Below are 25,876 nucleotides of genomic sequence, written 5' to 3'. Positions count from 1 at the left end.
GAATGGTTGTGGGGGTAAGGAAACAAAGGGAAGGATGAGAGGATGATTGGGCCGAAGAGCCGAGGGTATGGAAATGGAGGAAGAGGGTAGAGGGTGAAAATAATATACTAATAATATATATTAGAATGTATTAAGGGGATAAAAATTGTAAATATTAAAAACAATAAAATGCTTATTAATAGTTATAGAGAGTATATTAATGGATCATATACAGAGAAACTTCGCAGAGAGGGGCTTCTACAAGATAATTAAGATGAAAACCACCCAAAAATAGCGTGTGTAAAAACAAGGAAGTAGAAGTACTAATTGGAAGTAAGGGATAATGGAGAGATGGAAGCAATATTTCGATGAATTACTGAGTATCGTGCACCATGGAGAAGATGTAAATAGAGAATGTAAATAAAGTGAGCACGACGAAAGTTATGATAGCAAGGATGAAAAACAACAATGCCCCAGGAGATGATAACATCACTACTGAGCTCCTAAAAATTAGTGGAAAAGCAATAGAAAGAAGACGCCATGAACTAATAACAACCTTCTGGGATGAAGAAAGACTTACATTATTCAACGTAGGCTACGAGAAAGTTTATTAAGTTCTTCTGTCATTATTTGTATCCTATATATCGATGGAGCAAAGAACGCATATACTTCTTCGATAATCATAAAAAAGGAAGTGGCCATAGTGTAACACTTAAAGTTGGCAGCTTACATTACATTACAGGTGGACCTACAGTTTATAGTGGATTCTGAACCATTGGAGATAAACTCCAGACCAGAGAAGGTGTGCAAGCTGCGCAAACTCATACAGGGCAGAAGCATGGACGTTGAATACTGTAGATGACATCTCTTTGAGGGTGCTCGAAAGAAAGAATATATGAAGATGGAATATACCGAAGCGGAAGGAATTATGAACTGGATACGTTGATGGAAGGGAAAAATATAGTTTGAATTGTGAAGAGACGAAGGATAGGATGATTGGGGCATGTGATTTAAAAAAGGATCTTTGTCGCAGTATCTGGAATAACGAGAGCTAGATGAAGCCTTAGAGAACGCTGGAAAGATGATGTATGGCAGAACCTAAAGATGGTAAGAGTGCCATGGAAGAGGCTAACGTCAGAAACCAAAACCCACCCTGTGTTGTCTTATTTCCTTGTTATAGGGTTAATTTGCTTTGGGTTGAGTTACTTTGAGGTTTGATTTGACATAAGCCCATAAAATAATTTTTTTAATAAACGCCCAAAACGTTTACTGCTACGAACAGAATTATGACCTCGTTACTCATGTTGACGACAACCACCGATGTAATCGTATTTACAAACCGGCTGAAAATATAGCATGAAAACACGGCCAAAGCTTTCACTACTCCCGGTCGGGTTTACATTCAACAACGGAACTAAATTATGAAAGCTGTGTTGTATAAATTTAATTCTAATCCATGCTGATTTTAATTTAATCATACTAACTCAAACAAGAAAAAAATAACCTCAATCATCTTTTGGTGGAAACAAAAAGGGTGTAAAATAAAATACCCGAAAGAAAACAATCTATCTAGTTAGAACACCTATATAGGGTATATAAAAGAATTTATCTTTCGGTGACAGGTAAAGTAAAAATGCGGGTTTACGACAAAATATTGCACCCCCGTTCGTGTGACACACGAGTCGTCGCGCGGAGGTCAGCAACGTCTATTAATTCGCCTCAGTGTCGACAGAACTACCCCCATCTTTTGTCGACTGGAACACCGCACCGCGACGAAGATAAATTATTACATCCACCACCTGTATTTTATTATGATTTACGAGATTTACAACTTTTAATGATTATAGTAACACATTATTTTTTGGAGTAAAACAATTTATTTTACTAAATAGAAATTTAGATGAAACGTTAAAAAGCTTTGTTCTTATTTATGTTCTACGTGCGTCCGAGTTGCGGAAGGTGTTTGAGAAACAGTTGCACCTCGTTTTCTGGCAAAACTTTAGTCTTTGTGCTGTATGTAACTCTGGGGGTATAATGCGCGCGATTTAGCAATGCGGGCGAGGAAGGTTTAATTTACTGTAATTGGGTTTTCGCGCGGTTCGGTTGGATTATTTGGTCGTTCTGACCGAAAATCGAACTTACGAGGCTCAGATAAAACCGAAATTAGAATTAAATATGATTTAACAAAAAGAAAATAAATGGTGGAGGTGTTGGGGAATACACCAAAACCTCGATATAACGGATTTTTTAAGTCATACTATTAATATTATCTAGAACTAACACTAGACCTAGATCTAGAAAGTTTTAAGTAGTATAAATTCATTATTGAGAAGCTGAAACAACCACACTGCTGAGGCAACAGTTTTAGGATTTCAATAGTAACATAACATTTAAAAACCGAGGCAGTGGCTTCAGTATATAAAATAAAGTTTGCTTTAATTTTCGAAAAGCCAACTTTCCTGGCTTTTATGATAAACTGCTTTATACGGATTGGTTTTTTCTAAATGCGCAGGTTAATGCGGATGATGCTTTGCGAACTTTCTATACAAAGTTGTATGATATTTTGGATTTATTTGTTCTTAAGAGATTGTGTCGTAGATTCACATACCCTATTTGGTACACTCCAGAAATGAAGCGGCTATTAAAGTTGAAAGAGTATTTTAGGAAGAAATGGAAGAGAAGAATATAAAAGACGCGTACACTTCCTTTACTATGTATTAGTGCCGAAAACAACGACTCAATATCCTGGCAAAATGATATCTGATGATGCTTTTGCATATCAATTTTCTGGAGTATACACTGGTGTCTGATTTGGGAGTTACTTTTGACTGCAAATTGTCTTTTGTACCTCACATTGAAGATATTGCATCTTCTGCAGAGAGAATGCTTGGTTTGCGTTTTGTGCATCTTGCTTTTTCTGACATCAGTGTGTACAACTCCCTCTTTTTGACCTTTGTACTGTCAGAAATGGAATATGGCTTTGTACTATATTGGAAAGAATTTAGAGGAGATTTCTCTTCGCTTGGATGGATCATACTCGGATCGTGGAACGGATTATGCATCCCTGCTACAACGTCACAACTTTTCTGCACTAGACCTGAGAAGACAGATGACCAGTGTATCAAATTTTTACAAAAGTTAGTGCAAGGTGAATTGGATTGTGGTTGCTTGTTGTCCCGGATTGCTGTACATTTTTATTGAATTAAAAATTAAATTAATATCAATCAGTTTTACAACAACTTAAAATGATATTTACCATATTTTAACAATTTTTAATGATATGGATCAATTTCGCATAGAATTTTAGTGATATCTTTTAATAATGCTGCGATTTTGAACACCAAATATTAATTTGACGCTAATTTCAAATGATATTAACAAGTTTTTACCGAGTAGAACAATAATTATCACTTTTACTGTGATTTTAAATGATATATATCCACCTTGGACGATCTTAAACAAAATAAATCACATTGATGTCGAGTTCTGATATTTATCACTACATTATCATTTTGAATGATATAGACACAGAATTTTAGTGATATCTATTAATAATACTGTGATTTTGAATACCAAATATTAATTTGACGCCAAATTCGAATGATATTAACAAGTTTCTACCATGTGGAAGGATATTTGTCACTGTTGCGGCGATTTTAAATGATATATATTTGATTTTGACGATATTAAACGAAATTAATCACATTGATTTCGAGCTCTAATCATATCTATTAATTATATTACTATTTTGAATAATCTTAATCGGTTTTATGGCGATTTAAAATGATATGTATCATATTTTAACAATTCTCAATGATATAGACATAGAGTTTTAGCGACATCTATTAATATTACTGCGATTTTGTATATTAAACATTAATTAGGTGCCAATTTAAAGCGATATCAACAAATTTCTACTATATAAAACGATATTTATCATTTTTATGACGATTTTAAATGATATATATTCGATTTTAGCGATATTAAACGAAATTAATCACATTGATTTCGAGCTCTAATCATATCTATTAGTTATATTACTATTTTGAATAATCTTAATCGGTTTTATGACGATTTAAAATGATATGTATCATATTTTAACAATTCTCAATGATATAGACATAGAGTTTTAGCGACATCTATTAATATTACTGCGATTTTGTATATTAAACATTAATTAGGTGCCAATTTAAAGCGATATCAACAAATTTCTACCATATAAAATGATATTTATCATTTTTATGACGATTTTAAATGATATATATTCGATTTTAGCGATATTAAACGAAATTAATCACATTGATTTCGAGCTCTAATCATATCTATTAGTTATATTACTATTTTGAATAATCTTAATCGGTTTTATGACGATTTAAAATGATATGTATCATATTTTAACAATTCTCAATGATATAGACATAGAGTTTTAGCGACATCTATTAATATTACTGCGATTTTGTATATTAAACATCAATTAGGTGCCAATTTAAAGCGATATCAACAAATTTCTACTATATAAAACGATATTTATCATTTTTATGACGATTTTAAATGATATATATTCGATTTTAGCGATATTAAACGAAATCAATCACATTGATTTCGAGCTCTAATCATATCTATTAGTTATATTACTATTTCGAATAATCTTAATCGGTTTTATGGCGATTTAAAATGATATGTATCATATTTTAACAATTCTCAATGATATAGACATAGAGTTTTAGCGACATCTATTAATATTACTGCGATTTTGTATATTAAACATTAATTAGGTGCCAATTTAAAGCGATATCAACAAATTTCTACCATATAAAATGATATTTATCATTTTTATGACGATTTTAAATGATATATATTCGATTTTAGCGATATTAAACGAAATCAATCACATTGATTTCGAGTTCTAATCATATCTATTGGTTATATTATTATTTTGAATAATATCAATCGGTTTTATGGCGATTTAAAATGATATATATCATATTTTAACAATTCTCAATGATATAGACATAGAGTTTTAGCGACATCTATTAATATTACTGCGATTTTGTATATTAAACATCAATTAGGTGCCAATTTAAAGCGATATCAACAAATTTCTACCATATAAAACGATATTTATCATTTTTATGACGATTTTAAATGATATATATTCGATTTTGCGATATTAAACGATATCAATCACATTGATTTCGAGTTCTGATCATATCTCTTAGTTGTATTACTATTTTGAATAATATCAATCGGTTTTATGGCGATTTAAAATGATATATATCATATTTTAACAATTCTCAATGATATAGACATAGAGTTTTAGCGACATCTATTAATATTACTGCGATTTTGTACATTAAACATCAATTAGGTGCCAATTTAAAGCGATATCAACAAATTTCTACCATATAAAATGATATTTATCATTTTTATGACGATTTTAAATGATATATATTCGATTTTAGCGATATTAAACGAAATCAATTACATTGATATCGAGTTCTAATCATATCTATTAGTTATATTACTATTTCGAATAATCTTAATCGATTTTATGACGATTTAAAATGATATCCATCATATTTCAACGATTCTCAATGATATAAATATACAGTTTTAGCGACATCTATTAATATTACTGCGATTTTGTATATTAAACATCAATTAGGTGCCAATTTAAAGCGATATCAACAAATTTCTACCATATAAAATGATATTTATCATTTTTATGACGATTTTAAATGATATATATTCGATTTTAGCGATATTAAACGAAATCAATCACATTGATTTCGAGCTCTAATCATATCTATTAGTTATATTACTATTTTGAATAATCTTAATCGGTTTTATGACGATTTAAAATGATATGTATCATATTTTAACAATTCTCAATGATATAGACATAGAGTTTTAGCGACATCTATTAATATTACTGCGATTTTGTATATTAAACATTAATTAGGTGCCAATTTAAAGCGATATCAACAAATTTCTACCATATAAAATGATATTTATCATTTTTATGACGATTTTAAATGATATATATTCGATTTTAGCGATATTAAACGAAATTAATCACATTGATTTCGAGCTCTAATCATATCTATTAGTTATATTACTATTTTGAATAATCTTAATCGGTTTTATGACGATTTAAAATGATATGTATCATATTTTAACAATTCTCAATGATATAGACATAGAGTTTTAGCGACATCTATTAATATTACTGCGATTTTGTATATTAAACATCAATTAGGTGCCAATTTAAAGCGATATCAACAAATTTCTACTATATAAAACGATATTTATCATTTTTATGACGATTTTAAATGATATATATTCGATTTTAGCGATATTAAACGAAATCAATCACATTGATTTCGAGCTCTAATCATATCTATTAGTTATATTACTATTTCGAATAATCTTAATCGGTTTTATGGCGATTTAAAATGATATGTATCATATTTTAACAATTCTCAATGATATAGACATAGAGTTTTAGCGACATCTATTAATATTACTGCGATTTTGTATATTAAACATTAATTAGGTGCCAATTTAAAGCGATATCAACAAATTTCTACCATATAAAATGATATTTATCATTTTTATGACGATTTTAAATGATATATATTCGATTTTAGCGATATTAAACGAAATCAATCACATTGATTTCGAGTTCTAATCATATCTATTGGTTATATTATTATTTTGAATAATATCAATCGGTTTTATGGCGATTTAAAATGATATATATCATATTTTAACAATTCTCAATGATATAGACATAGAGTTTTAGCGACATCTATTAATATTACTGCGATTTTGTATATTAAACATCAATTAGGTGCCAATTTAAAGCGATATCAACAAATTTCTACCATATAAAACGATATTTATCATTTTTATGACGATTTTAAATGATATATATTCGATTTTGCGATATTAAACGATATCAATCACATTGATTTCGAGTTCTGATCATATCTCTTAGTTGTATTACTATTTTGAATAATATCAATCGGTTTTATGGCGATTTAAAATGATATATATCATATTTTAACAATTCTCAATGATATAGACATAGAGTTTTAGCGACATCTATTAATATTACTGCGATTTTGTACATTAAACATCAATTAGGTGCCAATTTAAAGCGATATCAACAAATTTCTACCATATAAAATGATATTTATCATTTTTATGACGATTTTAAATGATATATATTCGATTTTAGAGATATTAAACGAAATCAATTACATTGATATCGAGTTCTAATCATATCTATTAGTTATATTACTATTTCGAATAATCTTAATCGATTTTATGACGATTTAAAATGATATCCATCATATTTCAACGATTCTCAATGATATAAATATACAGTTTTAGCGACATCTATTAATATTACTGCGATTTTGTATATTAAACATCAATTAGGTGCCAATTTAAAGCGATATCAACAAATTTCTACCATATAAAATGATATTTATCATTTTTATGACGATTTTAAATGATATATATTCGATTTTAGCGATATTAAACGCAATCAATCACATTGATTTCGAGTTCTAATCATATCTATTGGTTATATTATTATTTTGAATAATATCAATCGGTTTTATGGCGATTTAAAATGATATATATCATATTTTAACAATTCTCAATGATATAGACATAGAGTTTTAGCGACATCTATTAATATTACTGCGATTTTGTATATTAAACATCAATTAGGTGCCAATTTAAAGCGATATCAACAAATTTCTACCATATAAAACGATATTTATCATTTTTATGACGATTTTAAATGATATATATCCGATTTTGGCGATATTAAACAAAATCGATCACATTAATGTCGAGTTCTGATCATATCTATTAGCTATATCACTATTTTGAATGATATCAATCCGTTTTATGACAACTTAAAATGATATCTATTATGTTTAACGATGATATGGATTAGTTTTATAGAGTATTAGCGATATTTATTAATGATACTGCGATTTTGAATAATAACTATTAATTGTGTGGTGTCGATTTAAAATGATATCATCAAAATTCTGTTATGTGAAATGATATTAATCATTATTATGGTGATTTAAAAAGATATGTATCCGGTTTCGACTACATCAAATGCTTTTTATCAGTTATATGATGACTTAAAATGATATCTATCATGTTTTGACGATTTTGCTATGATATGAATCGTTTGTACGACAATTCTCAGTGATATTTATTACGATTCGGAATACTAAACATCAGTTTGGTGGCGATTTAAAATGATTTTAATATACAGGGTGTTTAGAAATTGGCGGATAATGAACGCGTAGTTAAATGCGTTTTTCATGAACATATGATAATAAAAAAATGTTAATGAAAATAACTTTAACAAAAAAAGTAGTTTTCATAACTCGTTTTATTCTCTATTTATCAACAGATATTGAATATTAATGATTATTTATGGATAAATTATCCGAACTTTGAGAGCCTCATGAAGACACTACGTGTACATTATCCGCCAATTTCTAAACAGCCTGTATATAATCTTTACCGCGATTTAAAACGATATTCAATTCAATTTTGACTACATGAAATGCTATTAATCAGTTTGATGTAGAGTTAATGATATCTATTAGTAGAATTAAAAATCGTACTTGACTACTTAAAATGATATCTATCACGTTTTGATGATTTCCAATGATATTAATAATGCTGCCTCGGTTTCTACATAATATGTTATTATTAAAAATTTTGAACTACTGCCTCGGTAACGTGGCTGCCTCGGCTTCTAAGCAATGCATTTGTATTAACAAAAACTTTCTTTTATTTTAAGATCAAAAACTACTGCCTCGAAAGCCACGGCTGCCTCGGTTTCTAAATAATATGTTATTATTAAAAAAATCTTGATCTACTGCCTCGGCAGCATGGCTGCCTCGGCTTCTAAATAATATTTGCATTAAAGAAAACTTTACTTTATTAAGTAATATAGCCACTGCCTCGGTTCTAAATAATATGTTATTATAGAAAAGTTAGGACTATTGCCTCGGCTGCCTCGGTTAAGTCTAAAAACCCCGTTTTACAATACATCAAATTTTTATTCGAAACTCTTATTACGTATGCAATTTTCTTTTGGAATGGACCATAATTCACATCGTCAGTCCAAAACAGAAGCCCTTATATTAATTTAGCGTGCGACATCTGTTCAGGTTTTCCGATTTAGACGAGAATATACAGTGTGACTTATCGCTTTAGAGAACACGTCAAAACAAGCCGTAAATCGCGAGACGGCGTTTGTCCGTCTCGTCGAGAATTTTCGTTCTCTCTCGAATTTTCGTTAAGATTTATCGAGGAAAATTCCGCGAAAACTCTTGTGTTGTTGGAATTTACCCAACTATAAGCGGAACGATATTGCGTTTTTGAAGTTGTTTCGATTTACGAAAACTTCGCTTTACCAAGTTTTGTTTTTTTTTCTTTTCGTCGTTTTTTTTTTACAAGTTTTAGCTGAAATTTTCGCCCTGAAATTTGCTCCTTCAGTTTTCACGCCACGTCCTTTAATAGTTCCACACCTCGAGCACTGAATTCATAATTTCTTTCAGTTTTTTTTTTTTTATTTTATTTTTTATTTCTTATGAAGAGGTCGGCGAAGTCTGGAAGACTTTTTTTTTATCATAAATTTTATGGTCTCAAAACTTTGGGTTATATGCAAATTTTTTTTTTGTTCTTTTGATTTAAACTTAAATATTTACTAAAAATAAAATAACAAAACGTGATGAATTTCGATTTTTTCACGCGTAAAAATTGAATCCAATTTCGAGTTGAGCAAACAGAGCTTTCATCTTGCACCTGGGGGTTCTCTTTTGTAAACAAACCGGCCGCTAGGGGTTGGCTATTCAAATTGAAACTATCTCTGAACTAGACTCGCCTTAAACGATAATAAAATGACGATCTTGTTAAATTTGTGATATCATTTGTTAAGTAAAAGAAAACAAAAAATGAAAGGCGAGATTACGGGTTGAAATTGGAACATAACTTACCTTTCGAAGTCGTAGACATTGCGCGAGGGATTCCTGGAAAAAAGGAAAAAAATCGTTAAACGAGACGTTAAAAAAAGACCTGGAATTGTATAGTGGGTTAGTTGAATGGATTAATCAGGGTTTCGAAGGGATGTTTTATCGGATCTTTTCGATTAAATTAAAAGGAAAAGAGATACAAGTCTTCGTTGTTGATTTAAAAAAAGGAAATAGACAGATTTTGCAAATTCTAAAATAATTTTAATTGATTTTGATTAAGAAAGAGGATGAGTTTGTGATCAATTTTATGTAGAACTTTCAAGCGAGCTGTTAGTTGTTACGTAACTTTGAATAATTACTATAAAGTTATAGTAATGAGAATTTTAAATGATATCTATTAGTTATAATGCAATTATGACTCATCCTCATCAACAATAAAATGATATCCTCCACAATTTGACGTATCTAAAGATGCATTTTGATTAATATCTATCATGTTGGCGATTTTAAATGAAATAAATCAATTTTATTCGAAATTATTGTGATATTTATATCTATCAGACTAAAAATGATATAAAACGATAAAGATTTTCATCAGCTTTTCGTTTTCAAATGATATCGATTAGCTTCACGTAGAGCTTTATGGCGTCTATTAGTTACAATGCCATTTTGAATAATATCTCAGAGTTTTAATGTACTTTCTTAATGTGTAATATTTAATATCAATTTGGTACCAATTTAAAATAATATCAACAAATTTGCTACCATGTAGAGCTATATTTTTAACGATTTTAAATGATATATATCCGATTTTGGCAATATTAAAGGATATCAATCACATTGATTTCGAGTTTTGATCATATCTATTAGTTGTATTACTATTTTGAATAACATCAATCGGTTTTATGACGATTTAAAATGATATCAATCATATTGTAACGATTTTCAATGATATAGACACAGAGTTTTAGTGATATCTATTAATATTACTGAGATTTTGTATATTAATATCAATTAGGTGCCAATTTAAAGCGATATCAACAAGTTTCTACCATGTAAAACGATATTTATCATTTTTATGGTGATTTAAAATGATATATATCCGATTTTGGCGATATTAAACGATATCAATCACATTAATTTCGAGTTCTGATCATATCTATTAGTTGTATTACTATTTTGAATAATATCAATCGGTTTTATGACGATTTAAAATGATATCAATCATATTTTAACGATTTTCAATGATATAGACACGGAGTTTTAGTGATATCTATTAATATTACTGAGATTTTGTATATTAAATATCAATTAGGTGCCAATTTAAAGCGATATCAACAAGTTTCTAGCATGTAAAACGAAATTTATCATTTTTATGACGATTTTAAATGATATATATCCGATTTTGCGATATTAAACAATATGAATCACTTTGATTTCGAGTTCTGATCATATCTATTAGTTGTATTACTATTTTGAATAATATCAATCGGTTTTATGACGATTTAAAATGATATCAATCATATTTTAACGATTTTCAATGATATAGACACGGAGTTCTAGTGATATCTATTAATATTGCTGAGATTTTGAATATTAAATATCAATTAGGTGCCAATTTAAAGCGATATCAACAAGTTTCTACCATGTAAAACGATATTTATCATTTTTATGACGATTTTAAATGATATATATCCGATTTTGGTGATATTAAACGATATCAATCACATTGATTTCGAGTTTTGATCATATCTCTTAGTTGTATTACTATTTTGAATAATATCAATCCGTTTTATGACGATTTAAAATGATATCAATCATATTTTAACGATTTTCAATGATATAGACACAGAGTTTTAGTGATATCTATTAATATTACTGAGATTTTGTATATTAAATATCAATTAGGTGCCAATTTAAAGCGATATCAACAAGTTTCTACCATGTAAAACGATATTTATCATTTTTATGACGATTTTAAATGATATATAACCGATTTTGCGATATTAAACGATATCAATCACATTGATTTCGAGTTCTGATCATATCTATTAGTTGTATTACTATTTTGAATAATATCAATCGGTTTTATGACGATTCAAAATGATATCAATCATATTTTAACGATTTTCAATGATATAGACACAGAGTTTTAGTGATATCTACTAATATTACTGAGATTTTGTATATTAAATATCAATTAGGTGCCAATTTAAAGCGATATCAACAAGTTTCTAGCATGTAAAACGAAATTTATCATTTTTATGACGATTTTAAATGATATATATCCGATTTTAGCAATATTAAACGATATCAATCACATTGATTTCGAGTTTTGATCATATCTATTAGTTGTATTACTATTTCGAATAATATCAATCGGTTTTATGACGATTTAAAATGATATCAATCATATTTTAACGATTTTCAATGATATAGACACAGAGTTTTAGTGATATCTACTAATATTACTGAGATTTTGTATATTAAATATCAATTAGGTGCCAATTTAAAGCGATATTAACAAGTTTCTACCATATAAAACGATATTTATCATTTTTATGATGATTTTAAATGATATATATCCGATTTTGGCGATATTAAACAATATCAATCACATTAATTTCGAGTTTTGATCATATCTATTAGTTGTATTACTATTTTGAATAACATCAATCGGTTTTATGACGATTTAAAATGATATCAATCATATTGTAACGATTTTCAATGATATAGACACAGAGTTTTAGTGATATCTATTAATATTACTGAGATTTTGTATATTAATATCAATTAGGTGCCAATTTAAAGCGATATCAACAAGTTTCTACCATATAAAACGATATTTATCATTTTTATGACGATTTTAATGATTCTAGTCCTAGGTCTTGTGTTAGTTCTACTGATAGTGTTAGTGTAAAATTAGAACTACCACTAGACCTAGAACTAGAAGCATTCGGGTTTAGCCGTACGTCTCTAAAGACGGCTAAACCCGAATGATTCTAGTTCTAGGTCTTGTGTTAGTTCTACTGATAGTGTTAGTGTAAAGCTAGAACTAACACTAGAACTAGAAGCATTCAGGTTTAGCCGCACGTCTCGTAAGACGGCTAAACCCGAATGATTCTAGTTCTAGGTCTAGTGTTAGTTCTAGTGATAGTGTTAGTGTAAAACTAGAACTAACACTAGAACTAGAAGCATTCAGGTTTAGCCGCACGTCTCGTAACACGGCTAAACCCGAATGATTCTAGTTCTAGGTCTTGTGTTATTTCTAGTGATAGTGTTAGTGTAAAACTAGAACTAATACTAGACCTAGAACTAGAATCATTCGGGTTTAGCCGTCTTTAAAGACGTGCGGCTAAACCCGAATGATTCTAGTTCTAGGTCTTGTGTTAGTTCTACTGATAGTGTTAGTGTAAAACTAGAACTACCACTAGACCTAGAACTAGAAGCATTCGGGTTTAGCCGCACGTCTCTAAAGACGGCTAAACCCGAATGATTCTAGTTCTAGGTCTTGTGTTAGTTCTACTGATAGTGTTAGTGTAAAGCTAGAACTAACACTAGAACTAGAAGCATTCAGGTTTAGCCGCACGTCTCGTAAGACGGCTAAACCCGAATGATTCTAGTTCTAGGTTTTATGTTATTTCTAGTGATAGTGTTAGTGTAAAACTAGAACTAACACTAGACCTAGAACTAGAATCATTCGGGTTTAGCCGTCTTTAAACACGTGCGGCTAAACCCGAATGATTCTAGTTCTAGGTCTAGTGTTAGTTCTAGTGATAGTGTTAGTGTAAAACTAGAACTAACACTAGAACTAGAAGCATTCAGGTTTAGCCGCACGTCTCGTAAGACGGCTAAACCCGAATGATTCTAGTTCTAGGTCTAGTGTTAGTTCTAGTGATAGTGTTAGTGTAAAACTAGAACTAACACTAGAACTAGAAGCATTCGGGTTTAGCCGCACGTCTCTAAAGACGGCTAAACCCGAATGATTCTAGTTCTAGGTCTAGTGTTAGTTCTAGTGATAGTGTTAGTGTAAAACTAGAACTAACACTAGAACTAGAAGCATTCGGGTTTAGCCGCACGTCTCTAAAGACGGCTAAACCCGAATGATTCTAGTTCTAGGTCTTGTGTTAGTTCTACTGATAGTGTTAGTGTAAAGCTAGAACTAACACTAGAACTAGAAGCATTCAGGTTTAGCCGCACGTCTCGTAAGACGGCTAAACCCGAATGATTCTAGTTCTAGGTTTTATGTTATTTCTAGTGATAGTGTTAGTGTAAAACTAGAACTAACACTAGACCTAGAACTAGAATCATTCGGGTTTAGCCGTCTTTAAACACGTGCGGCTAAACCCGAATGATTCTAGTTCTAGGTCTAGTGTTAGTTCTAGTGATAGTGTTAGTGTAAAACTAGAACTAACACTAGAACTAGAAGCATTCAGGTTTAGCCGCACGTCTCGTAAGACGGCTAAACCCGAGTGATTCTAGTTCTAGATCTAGTGTTAGTTCTAGTGATAGTGTTAGTGTAAAACTAGAACTACCACTAGACCTAGAACTAGAAGCATTCGGGTTTAGCCGCACGTCTCTAAAGACGGCTAAACCCGAATGATTCTAGTTCTAGGTCTAGTGTTAGTTCTACTGATAGTGTTAGTGTAAAACTAGAACTACCACTAGACCTAGAACTAGAAGCATTCGGGTTTAGCCGCACGTCTCTAAAGACGGCTAAACCCGAATGATTCTAGTTCTAGGTCTAGTGTTAGTTCTAGTGATAGTGTTAGTGTAAAACTAGAACTACCACTAGACCTAGAACTAGAAGCATTCGGGTTTAGCCGCACGTCTCTAAAGACGGCTAAACCCGAATGATTCTAGTTCTAGGTCTTGTGTTATTTCTAGTGATAGTGTTAGTGTAAAAGCCGTCTTGAGAGACGTGCGGCTAAACCCGAATGCTTCTAGTTCTAGGTCTTGTGTTAGTTCTAGTTATAGTGTAAAACTAGAACTAACACTAGATCTAGAACTAGGAAGTTTCTAGAATGTTTCTAGTTCTAGGTCTAGTGTTAGTTCTAGTTTTAGTTCAACAAAAATATACAACATAGTGATATCTTATCTTAACTAGCGCTATCTACCACTGTCACTAGAACTAACATTAATCCTAGAACAAGAAACATTCAGACATGTTACATTTTATATATAGCATTTTAAGTAAAATTCACCGTATGCTGATCATTATTATTATAATAATCAAAATGATAGAATTTAAAAGAACTTGTTAACAGAATTCCATTACAATTGAGTGACGATATTAAACGGAGTGTCGGGATTAATTTCCAACCCCTAATCCCAACAATATTCGGATCAGTAGGTTATCAAAACCGATTCGACGTTGAACAATGAACGCATTGATTTGGTGATTTGGAGATCCATTGTAAACTCGGGGAATCGCATTGATTTAGGTTCTGTTTAGCTTTGGGAGCGGAGGCTCTAAATACTCGGGATAAACACGATATTACGGTTCATCTTAGATGGATCGACGAAAACTAACTAGAACTAGAAACGATTTCCAGCCGGAAGGAGTTCTTTTCGGAGCGAGATTTTAATTTAAAAGGGGGTTTTAATTAGTGCAGTTTATGGGCGACGTCGATTTACCTTTTGCGCGGCTTGCACTTGAAGGAAACAAAAGGGATAGGGAGCTTAGAATCGGGTTTTAATTAAAAATCGCTTTGTACCTTGCTAAGGTTAAGTTTAACGAAGACGAAAACGTTTTTCTTTTCGTCTCCAAGAATTCGAAATAAATTTAAAAAACGTTAAGTACTTACCATCGGCTATCGTTGTTGTTAAAAAAGTCGATAAAATGAGAATAATCTTCACCATCTGTAACAAAAAATAAATTACTAAACGTATAAAAAAATAAAGAGTTGGTTAAAGAAATTAAAGTCCAACGGATGGTGGTGAAATCCCTTAAATCCCCAAGTGGTTGTCGAAAGAAGCAAAAAAGAAACATTAAGCTCACTATGAGCGTTGGAAGTTGAAGCTTTTGCTGCGCAATTAAAGCGGACGCCGAGCTTACGTTTTCCCCGCCAAAAAGGATTCTTGCAGCGTATAAGAGGCTTATGGTTTTACGGAAACTCTCTCTGTGTCGCAAAATACCAACGACAACAACTATCATCAACATAAAAACAAAAATCTTTTACGGAGATTATTTAATGCGGTCTCGTAATCGCTTTCATTTAATTTTCTCAAATTCACCTTAAACGAATTATAATTATTATTAAAATATTGAGATTTAACAACAATTTCAATTGAAGTTTGACGTAAAAAACGTCAAAATTAATTTTGTGATAATTAATTTACGAAATTACTTGGAGTTAATTCAATCGTAATTAAAATTAATAATTTTAAAGAATTTTCCATATCTAAAAACAAATTAACTTTTTAATTCGTTGATTAATAATAATTAATTAATAAAAGTTAGCGAAAAAATCGATAGATGGCGGTACACTTCGAATTTTAACGCGATTAGAATAGGTCAATTTACATTAATTTATTTGTAAAAATAGATTAATCTAATTAATCGACGACTCAATTAACGGTTATTAATAAATTTTTGTGTATTTAAAAACGAAATATTATAATAAATCTAAACATCTTATTAAAGTAACTAACTTCATTTTGTTTACGGTGCGTTGTGATTGACAGTTTTAAAGTCGTTAAAAATTTTTAAGTTTTAAGCGTAAATATTTGTTTAAATATTACGTTCCGGGATCTAAGTCATGTCTAAACCAATTCCGCGGATGATAAATTAAGTATCACAACTATTTAATCTGTAAAAATATAAGAAAATAAAGTTAAGTGTAATGAGTGAATTTAACTTATAATTTGCTAGGAGATTATAATATAAGAGAAAATATAACCTCAAAATGGGTAAGATTCAAAGTTATATGGTTAATTTTTTGTAATATTGTTAAATAATTATTTAATAAAAATTTAATAATTGTAGCGCCCTCTATTGATTATTATTTTGACTTAATTTTGCTAATGAAGTTAGATTTAAATGATTTTATTACAATTTTTCTTTATTATATTTAAATGTTTCTATTTATATATTTAAATAATAATAATTCGCATCATTTATATATAAGTTAAATAACATATAAATTTTTGTTTGTTTTATACAACTAACTTCACTTTGTTTTAGGTTTTGTGGCTGTCATTGAGTGGTTGACAGTTTTGAATGTTAAGATTTAATTGAAAATATTTCGTTAAACATTACTTCTGGAGAACGAATCCCGTTCTAAATCGCTTCTAGGGGTACTAAGGTAAGTGTAACAACAAGTATTCGATCTCTATATACTAAAAAAATTGTTAAAATTAGGGTTGAATTTTTCAAGAACATAACCTCAAAATCTATTTTGACGCTAAGATTTGGCATACACTTTAATAGTTACAGTGCCATCTATTGATGATTATTTTGACTTAAATTCGTTAATGAAATTAGTTTGAAATGATTTTATTACAAATTTATTAATTTTTCTTTATTATATTTAAATAATACTAATTCGCGTCATTTATATATAATTTAAATAACATTGTATACATTTTTGTGTGTTTGTTTTAAACAACTAACTTCACTTTGTTTTAGGTTTTGTGACTGTCATTGAGTGGTTGACAGTTTTGAATGTGAAGATTTAATTGAAAATATTTCGTTAAATATTACTTCCTGCGAACGAATCCCGTTCTAAATCGCTTCTAGGGGTACTAAGGTAAGTGTAACAACAAGTATTCGATCTCTATATACTAAAAAAATTGTTAAAATTAGGGTTGAATTTTTCAAGAACATAACCTCAAAATCTTTTTTGACACGAAGATTTGGCATACACTTTAATAGTTACAGTGCCATCTATTGATGATTATTTTGACTTAAATTCGTTAATGAAATTAGTTTTAAATGATTTTATTACAAATTTATTAATTTTTCTTAAACAACTCACTTCACTTTGTTTTAGGTGTTGTAGCTGTCATTGAGTGATTGACATTTTTGAATGTGAAGATTAAATTGGAAATATTTCGTTAAATATTACTTCCTGCGAACGAATCCCTCTCTGAATCGCTTCTATGGGTACTAAAGTAAGTGTAACAACAATTTTTCGATGTCTATGAGATAAAGAATTTGCTAAAATAGAGGTTCAATTTTTAAAGAACATAACCTCGAAATCTATTTTGACGCTAAGATTTGGCATACACTTTAATAGTTACAGTGCCATCTATTGATGATTATTTTGACTTAAATTCGTTAATGAAATTAGTTTGAAATGATTTTATTACAAATTTATTAATTTTTCTTTATTATATTTAAATAATACTAATTCGCGTCATTTATATATAATTTAAATAACATTGTATACATTTTTGTGTGTTTGTTTTAAACAACTAACTTCACTTTGTTTTAGGTTTTGTGACTGTCATTGAGTGGTTGACAGTTTTGAATGTGAAGATTTAATTGAAAATATTTCGTTAAATATTACTTCCTGCGAACGAATCCCGTTCTAAATCGCTTCTAGGGGTACTAAGGTAAGTGTAACAACAAGTATTCGATCTCTATATACTAAATAAATTGTTAAAATTAGGGTTGAATTTTTCAAGAACATAACCTCAAAATCTTTTTTGACGCGAAGATTGGCATACACTTTAATAGTTACAGTGCCATCTATTGATGATTATTTTGACTTAAATTCGTTAATGAAATTAGTTTGAAATGATTTTATTACAAATTTATTAATTTTTCTTTATTATATTTAAATAATACTAATTCGCGTCATTTATATATAATTTAAATAACATTATATACATTTTTGTGTGTTTGTTTTAAACAACTAACTTCACTTTGTTTTAGGTTTTGTGGCTGTCATTGAGTGGTTGACAGTTTTGAATGTGAAGATTTAATTGAAAATATTTCGTTAAATATTACTTCCTGCGAATGAATCCCGTTCTAAATCGCTTCTAGGGGTACTAAGGTAAGTGTAACAACAAGTATTCGATCTCTATATACTAAAAAAATTGTTAAAATTAGGGTTGAATTTTTCAAGAACATAACCTCAAAATCTTTTTTGACGCGAAGATTTGGCATACACTTTAATAGTTACAGTGCCCTCTATTGATGATTATTTTGACTTAAATTCGTTAATGAAATTAGTTTGAAATGATTTTATTACAAATTTATTAATTTTTCTTTATTATATTTAAATAATACTAATTCGCGTCATTTATATATAATTTAAATAACATTATATACATTTTTGTGTGTTTGTTTTAAACAACTAACTTCACTTTGTTTTAGGTTTTGTGGCTGTCATTGAGTGATTGACAGTTTTGAATGTGAAGATTTAATTGAAAATATTTCGTTAAATATTACTTCCTGCGAACGAATCCCGTTCTAAATCGCTTCTAGGGGTACTAAGGTAAGTGTAACAACAAGTATTCGATCTCTATATACTAAAAAAATTGTTAAAATTAGGGTTGAATTTTTCAAGAACATAACCTCAAAATCTTTTTTGACGCGAAGATTTGGCATACACTTTAATAGTTACAGTGCCATCTATTGATGATTATTTTAACTTAAATTCGTTAATGAAATTAGTTTTAAATGATTTTATTACAAATTTATTAATTTTTCTTAAACAACTCACTTCACTTTGTTTTAGGTGTTGTAGCTGTCATTGAGTGATTGACATTTTTGAATGTGAAGATTAAATTGGAAATATTTCGTTAAATATTGCTTCCTGCGAACGAATCCCTCTCTGAATCGCTTCTATGGGTACTAAAGTAAGTGTAACAACAATTTTTCGATGTCTATGAGATAAAGAATTTGCTAAAATAGAGGTTCAATTTTTAGAGAACATAACCTCGAAATCTATTTTGACGTGAAGTTTTTAATTCATATAAATAATGTTTTTTTAATAAGAAAAGAAATCTTTAAAACATTTTTTTACCTGAAACTTCATGTTTATATTCAACAAAACCCATTGTCCAGAGAAAGAAAAAAGATATGTAGCGTGCAATGGGGGGGAGGAAAAAATTACGCCTCAGCGGTCATATTTCAGCTCGCTCCGGCCAATTTCCCGGCGCACCAGATATAAGGTTTCTTCCGAACTGAACTTAATAGCTACTCCGGAGGGTCGGAAACTGAAAGAGGGGCGCCCTTCGAGTGCACTTATAGTAATCTAGAAGGTTCAAAAACTTTTCAACTCGACGTTTCTATAGTCTAGTTTATGACTCGATTGTATTCAATATAAGAGAAGTTAATAAGCAAAAAAAAAGTTGCTACTAAAACATCGATGTACGATTTAAATTAACATTGAAATTTCGTAATAAAAATCGATTTTTCACGCTATTTCTAGAGTCGCCGTTACTGTCATGTAGTTGGATAAGCTACCGTTAAGGGACGTTTTGCTCAATGGTCCCGTTAAAACGGTTATTGCGCGGCTCGATTCATGCGGCGAATGTGAAATTACGCGAATAATGTCTTCGTATAAAGGAGCTTTAGAAAAGGGCTTAATTTTTTTTCGTCGTCGCTCCTAGCTGCTTCCGTTGTACCTTGTACCCCAGGGATAGTAGCAAAACATGGGAAATAAAATTAGAGACGATAATTTATTTCACAAAAATGAAATACGAGGTAAAATTACCTTTCCATTTCTTAATGGGGTTCTTTTAGACAAACCCCAGATGTAACAAACGGAAGAGGAAAAACAAAGCGAGGAAAATTTCGAATGCATAAATACACTAAAGTAATTCCGTTAAAATTTGTACTGTTTTAAGAACGTTTTCGGTTAATCCAGAGTTTTTTTATTAGTTTGGGGATTAAGAAATGATTTATTTTTGTTATTTAAAGACTCTATTTTAAAATAACACAATAATACGATTGGAAATAGCTCTTGATTTATCAAGAAAATATGGCAAATTCTGTTGAACATAAAAGATTGTAAAATGGGTATAATGAGAATCATAAAACTCCTTGAGGGAATTTAATGATTTATGGTTCAATCGAAAGCTTGCTTTACGTTGAATATAAATGTCGTCCGATTCGGAATTCAAACTTGATCAAATACTTTTACTCTCAAGACGATTAAAAAGCCCTCCGGGATTTTCGAGCTTTCGTAATAATCATTGTTGTAATTTGCGGTTGTTTTAGGATATTCTCTTCTTGTTAAAGCGTCTCACTTAAGGTTATCGTTCCACCATTTCCATGCGAAGCGGGTGTTTTTCGATGTGAGGGAGCTGTTCCAAGTCGAAATAATACAAGTAGAATCATTTCTCTTGCAAAGTTGTTCTAAAGTGCTCCAAACAGATCCTATTAAGTTCCTGTTAATACTGTGTTATGCAAAGTTTTAAATATCGGTAATGTTATGATGAATTATTAATTCTTCATTTCTTCAGAGTTCAAAGAAAAAAGTCTGAAAAAATACGTACAAAATAGAACGTAGAAGAACAGAACAAACTACATTGAGAAAGGAATTAAGCAAAAAGTATAATAAAGAAAGAGAAGAACACCTGGAAGGAATATGAAAGAATAATTTAAGAAAACTACAACAATAACTGGAAGGAATTCTGGAATCCTGGAGAGAACAGTATACTTTCGTAGACACTTTCGGGAAAACAAAGGAGGAAAACATGGATAAAAAACAGGAAGACATAGACGAAGCACAAACACAAGAACCTATAGTGGAAGAGGAAATAGGGGGAAGATAGAATAATATCCGAAATGCTCAAAAAGGTAAGAACAATTGTTAACAAAAATTTCGATGGAATTAACCCATAAAACATATCCAATAAGTTATATTAATCCATCGATCAGTAGTACCAACCCAACCTAAGAAAAATAGAAATTATGACGTTTTCAACAATTTTCCTCTATAACTCAATAATTATAACCGATGGAAAAAAATATTTCTTACAAAAAAGATTTAGAATTAACCCATAAAATATATCCAATAAATTATTTTAATCCATCGATCAGTAGTACCAACCCAACCCAAGAAAAATAGAAATTTTGACGTTTTCAACAATTTTCCTCTATAACTCAATAATTATAATCGATGGAAAAAAATATTTCTTACAAAAAAGGTTTAGAATTAACCCATAAAATATATCCAATAAATTATTTTAATCCATCGATCAGTAGTACCAACCCAACCCAAGAAAAATAGAAATTTTGACGTTTTCAACAATTTTCCTCTATAACTCAATAATATAACCGATGGAAAAAAATATTTCTTACAAAAAAGGTTTAAAATTAACCCATAAAATATATCCAATAAATTATTTTAATCCATCGATCAGTAGTACCAACCCAACCCAAGAAAAATAGAAATTTTGACGTTTTCAACAATTTTCCTCTATAACTCAATAATTATAACCGATGGAAAAAAATATTTCTTACAAAAAAGGTTTAGAATTAGCCCATAAAATATATCCAATAAATTATTTTAATCCACCGGTCAGTAGTACCAACCCAACCCAAGAAAAATAGAAATTTTGACGTTTTCAACAATTTTCCTCTATAACTCAATAATTATAACCGATGGAAAAAAATATTTCTTACAAAAAAGGTTTAGAATTAACCCATAAAATATATCCGATAAATTATTTTAATCCATCGATCAGTAGTACCAACCCAACCCAAGAAAAATAGAAATTTTGACGTTTTCAGCAATTTTCCTCTATAACTCAATAATTATAACCGATGGAAAAAAATATTTCTTACAAAAAAGGTTTAGAATTAACCCATAAAATATATCCTATAAATTATTTTAATCCATCGATCAGTAGTACCAACCCAACCCAAGAAAAATAGAAATTTTGACGTTTTCAGCAATTTTCCTCTATAACTCAATAATTATAACCGATGGAAAAAAATATTTCTTACAAAAAAGGTTTAGAATTAACCCATAAAATATAACCAATAAATTATTTTAATCCATTGATCAGTAGTACCAACCCAACCCAAGAAAAATAGAAATTTTGACGTTTTCAACAATTTTCCTCTATAACTCAATAATATAACCGATGGAAAAAAATATTTCTTACAAAAAAGGTTTAAAATTAACCCATAAAATATATCCAATAAATTATTTTAATCCATCGATCAGTAGTACCAACCCAACCCAAGAAAAATAGAAATTTTGACGTTTTCAACAATTTTCCTCTATAACTCAATAATTATAATCGATGGAAAAAAATATTTCTTACAAAAAAGGTTTAGAATTAACCCATAAAATATATCCAATAAATTATTTTAATCCATCGATCAGTAGTACCAACCCAACCCAAGAAAAATAGAAATTTTGACGTTTTCAACAATTTTCCTCTATAACTCAATAATATAACCGATGGAAAAAAATATTTCTTACAAAAAAGGTTTAAAATTAACCCATAAAATATATCCAATAAATTATTTTAATCCATCGATCAGTAGTACCAACCCAACCCAAGAAAAATAGAAATTTTGACGTTTTCAACAATTTTCGTCTATAACTCAATAATTATAACCGATGGAAAAAAATATTTCTTACAAAAAAGGTTTAGAATTAACCCATAAAATATATCCAATTAATTATTTTAATCCATCGGTCAGTAGTACCAATCCAACCCAAGAAAAATAGAAATTTTGACGTTTTCAACAATTTTCCTCTATAACTCAATAATTATAACCGATGGAAAAAAATATTTCTTACAAAAAAGGTTTAGAATTAACCCATAAAATATATCCAATAAATTATTTTAATACATCGGTCAGTAGTACCAACCCAACCCAAGAAAAATAGAAATTTTGACGTTTTCAACAATTTTCCTCTATAACTCAATAATTATAACCGATGGAAAAAAATATTTCTTACAAAAAAGGTTTAGAATTAACCCATAAAATATATCCAATAAATTATTTTAATCCATCGGTCAGTAGTACCAACCCAACCCAAGAAAAATAGAAATTTTGACGTTTTCAACAATTTTCCTCTATAACTCAATAATTATAACCTATGGAAAAAAATATTTCTTACAAAAAAGGTTTAGAATTAACCCATAAAATATATCCTATAAATTATTTTAATCCATCGATCAGTAGTACCAACCCAACCCAAGAAAAATAGAAATTTTGTTGATTTCAGTATTTAATGAATCATACCGGCATTCAGAAAATGATTGTAGCATCAAGTTGCAGGGTAGAATGTTCATAATGATTAGTTCTAGTATTCAGGAGTAAAATGCTGCATTCGAAGTAATTACTTTTAGCACTCGGTGGTTGATTTCAGCATCTAATGACTGATTTCAGTATACAGGGGATGATCCTAACATCCAGTTGTTAGGTGCAAAGTCCAAAGCGATTAATTCCAGTATTCAGAAGTTAGATAGAGTATTCTTAGTACTTATTTCCAGTACTCAGTGGTTGATTCCAGTATACAGGAGATGATGTAACATCCAGTTATTAGGTGCGATTGATTCCAGTATCTAGAAGTTAAATACAAAAACATCTATTGTTCTGAGGTTGATTCCAGTATCTAGTGTATAATTCTAGAACCAAGATATTGATTTGTTTCAAATCATCGAAACGTTTAGGAATGCCTTTCCATCACTATTGGTAATCAAGCATTAGCAGTAACGTAACGTGATGTAAGACTATACTTTGATCATATTTGCTTAAAAAGGTTTATGGCTTCTTGTAAGCGATTTTAACAGTTTCTTAGGATCCAAACTTAGAAATTGTAGCAAAGTGACAAGTTTACAATAAGAAGGCAATTTCAAAATATAACGTTGGAACACCAGTGTCAAAACACGCAGTAGAAAGAAATACACAAATTAATACGTATATTATTGAAATATTATTGTAATTCAGCTTCTCTAATATATCAAACGGCATTTACTTATAGTTGTATATTCGATTTTTGTTAATAAAGGTATTCGGCTTTATGAATCATTCAAAATGAAGAATGTCATTACGGCTTTCAGTGTCAGGTTCGATTTAATTAAGCTTTATTTAAAGAACCGTAAAGAGCCGGTTGAATGGAGTTGTCAAAGAGGTAATTTAAAAAAATTATACTTCACCGTCCCTTTGGGGCGCATTGTCCGGTAAATTTTTTATAATTTACGTAAAGGACCAACAATATGAAGTATAATGTTACTATAAATGATGATACAATTAATTAGATGCGAGACAAATTAAAGCTTTCCAAACAACGTAAATAATATTTGAAACTGGAAAAAGTAAATAGCCGATTGTAAATTGAAAATAGGAAAGGGGAAATGCTGAATGCATAATGCAAAAGCTTGTAACACATCTCGGAGTCTTCTCGTGAACGACGACAGATTAAATTTCCCCGATTCAAAAAGCAAGAATCGTCTCTTTTGTATGTAGTTATAAATGTGTCCGATGCGGAAAATACGTTTCCACCCCATCTTATTTAATTTTAAAGCAAATTCAATTTGTACTTCAAATGACAATAACATTTATTAAAGTACCAACTACGAATAAAAACTACAAAGCCGCTTATAGTGTTCCCATTCCGTATTTTTCCTCCCTCGATTTAAAGGGATGGGCTAAGTCCTTCTTGTTACGACCCCGTCGGCGTTACCACTCCTCGACTGAAATGAAACATAAATAAGAAATAAGCTCCTACATCTTTCTGCGCCAAGATATCTTGATCTTGCAGTTCCTCAGGGCAGCAACAGCTTCCCTAAGAAGAGGGTAGAAAGGAGATGGAGACACGTCTATAGCAAAGGTACGATAAAAGTCGACCTTTTCAGCCCCTCACTTTCTTCTTGTACCATACAATGTCCATAAATGGGTAAGTTTTTGGAAATGTTCCATAAAAATTCTATAGACTTTTTTCTTATCG

The 25,876-nt window shown here is 30.0% G+C and overlaps 1 protein-coding gene and 1 long non-coding RNA gene across 4 annotated transcripts in view; one reads left to right on the top strand and one right to left on the bottom strand.

Annotated features, from left to right (window-relative positions):
- LOC111413558 (Ig-like and fibronectin type-III domain-containing protein 2) overlaps positions 1-25,876 on the bottom strand; it is an 83,892-nt gene that overhangs the window by 33,931 nt on the left and 24,085 nt on the right. Inside the window, exons 2-3 of the mRNA XM_023044573.2 lie at positions 15,809-15,863; positions 10,026-10,058 (exon numbers count right to left, since the gene is read on the bottom strand). Coding sequence (XP_022900341.2) covers positions 10,026-10,058; positions 15,809-15,863 — 88 coding nt within the window. The remainder of the gene's footprint in view (positions 1-10,025; positions 10,059-15,808; positions 15,864-25,876) is intronic.
- Positions 1-25,876, top strand: part of LOC111418004 (uncharacterized) — a 40,715-nt gene that overhangs the window by 4,089 nt on the left and 10,750 nt on the right. For all 3 annotated transcript variants that reach the window (XR_011640310.1, XR_011640308.1, XR_011640309.1), the window contains exons 5-12: positions 17,188-17,308; positions 17,632-17,752; positions 17,996-18,116; positions 18,440-18,560; positions 18,883-19,003; positions 19,327-19,447; positions 19,691-19,811; positions 21,423-21,759. This is a non-coding gene — a long non-coding RNA (uncharacterized lncRNA). The remainder of the gene's footprint in view (positions 1-17,187; positions 17,309-17,631; positions 17,753-17,995; positions 18,117-18,439; positions 18,561-18,882; positions 19,004-19,326; positions 19,448-19,690; positions 19,812-21,422; positions 21,760-25,876) is intronic.

This window comes from Onthophagus taurus, chromosome 5 (assembly GCF_036711975.1).
Source record: "Onthophagus taurus isolate NC chromosome 5, IU_Otau_3.0, whole genome shotgun sequence".
In the NCBI taxonomy this organism is placed as follows: domain Eukaryota; kingdom Metazoa; phylum Arthropoda; class Insecta; order Coleoptera; family Scarabaeidae; genus Onthophagus; species Onthophagus taurus.
The sequence above is the reverse complement of the archived record's forward strand: the minus strand, read 5'-3'. Positions and strand labels throughout refer to the sequence as shown.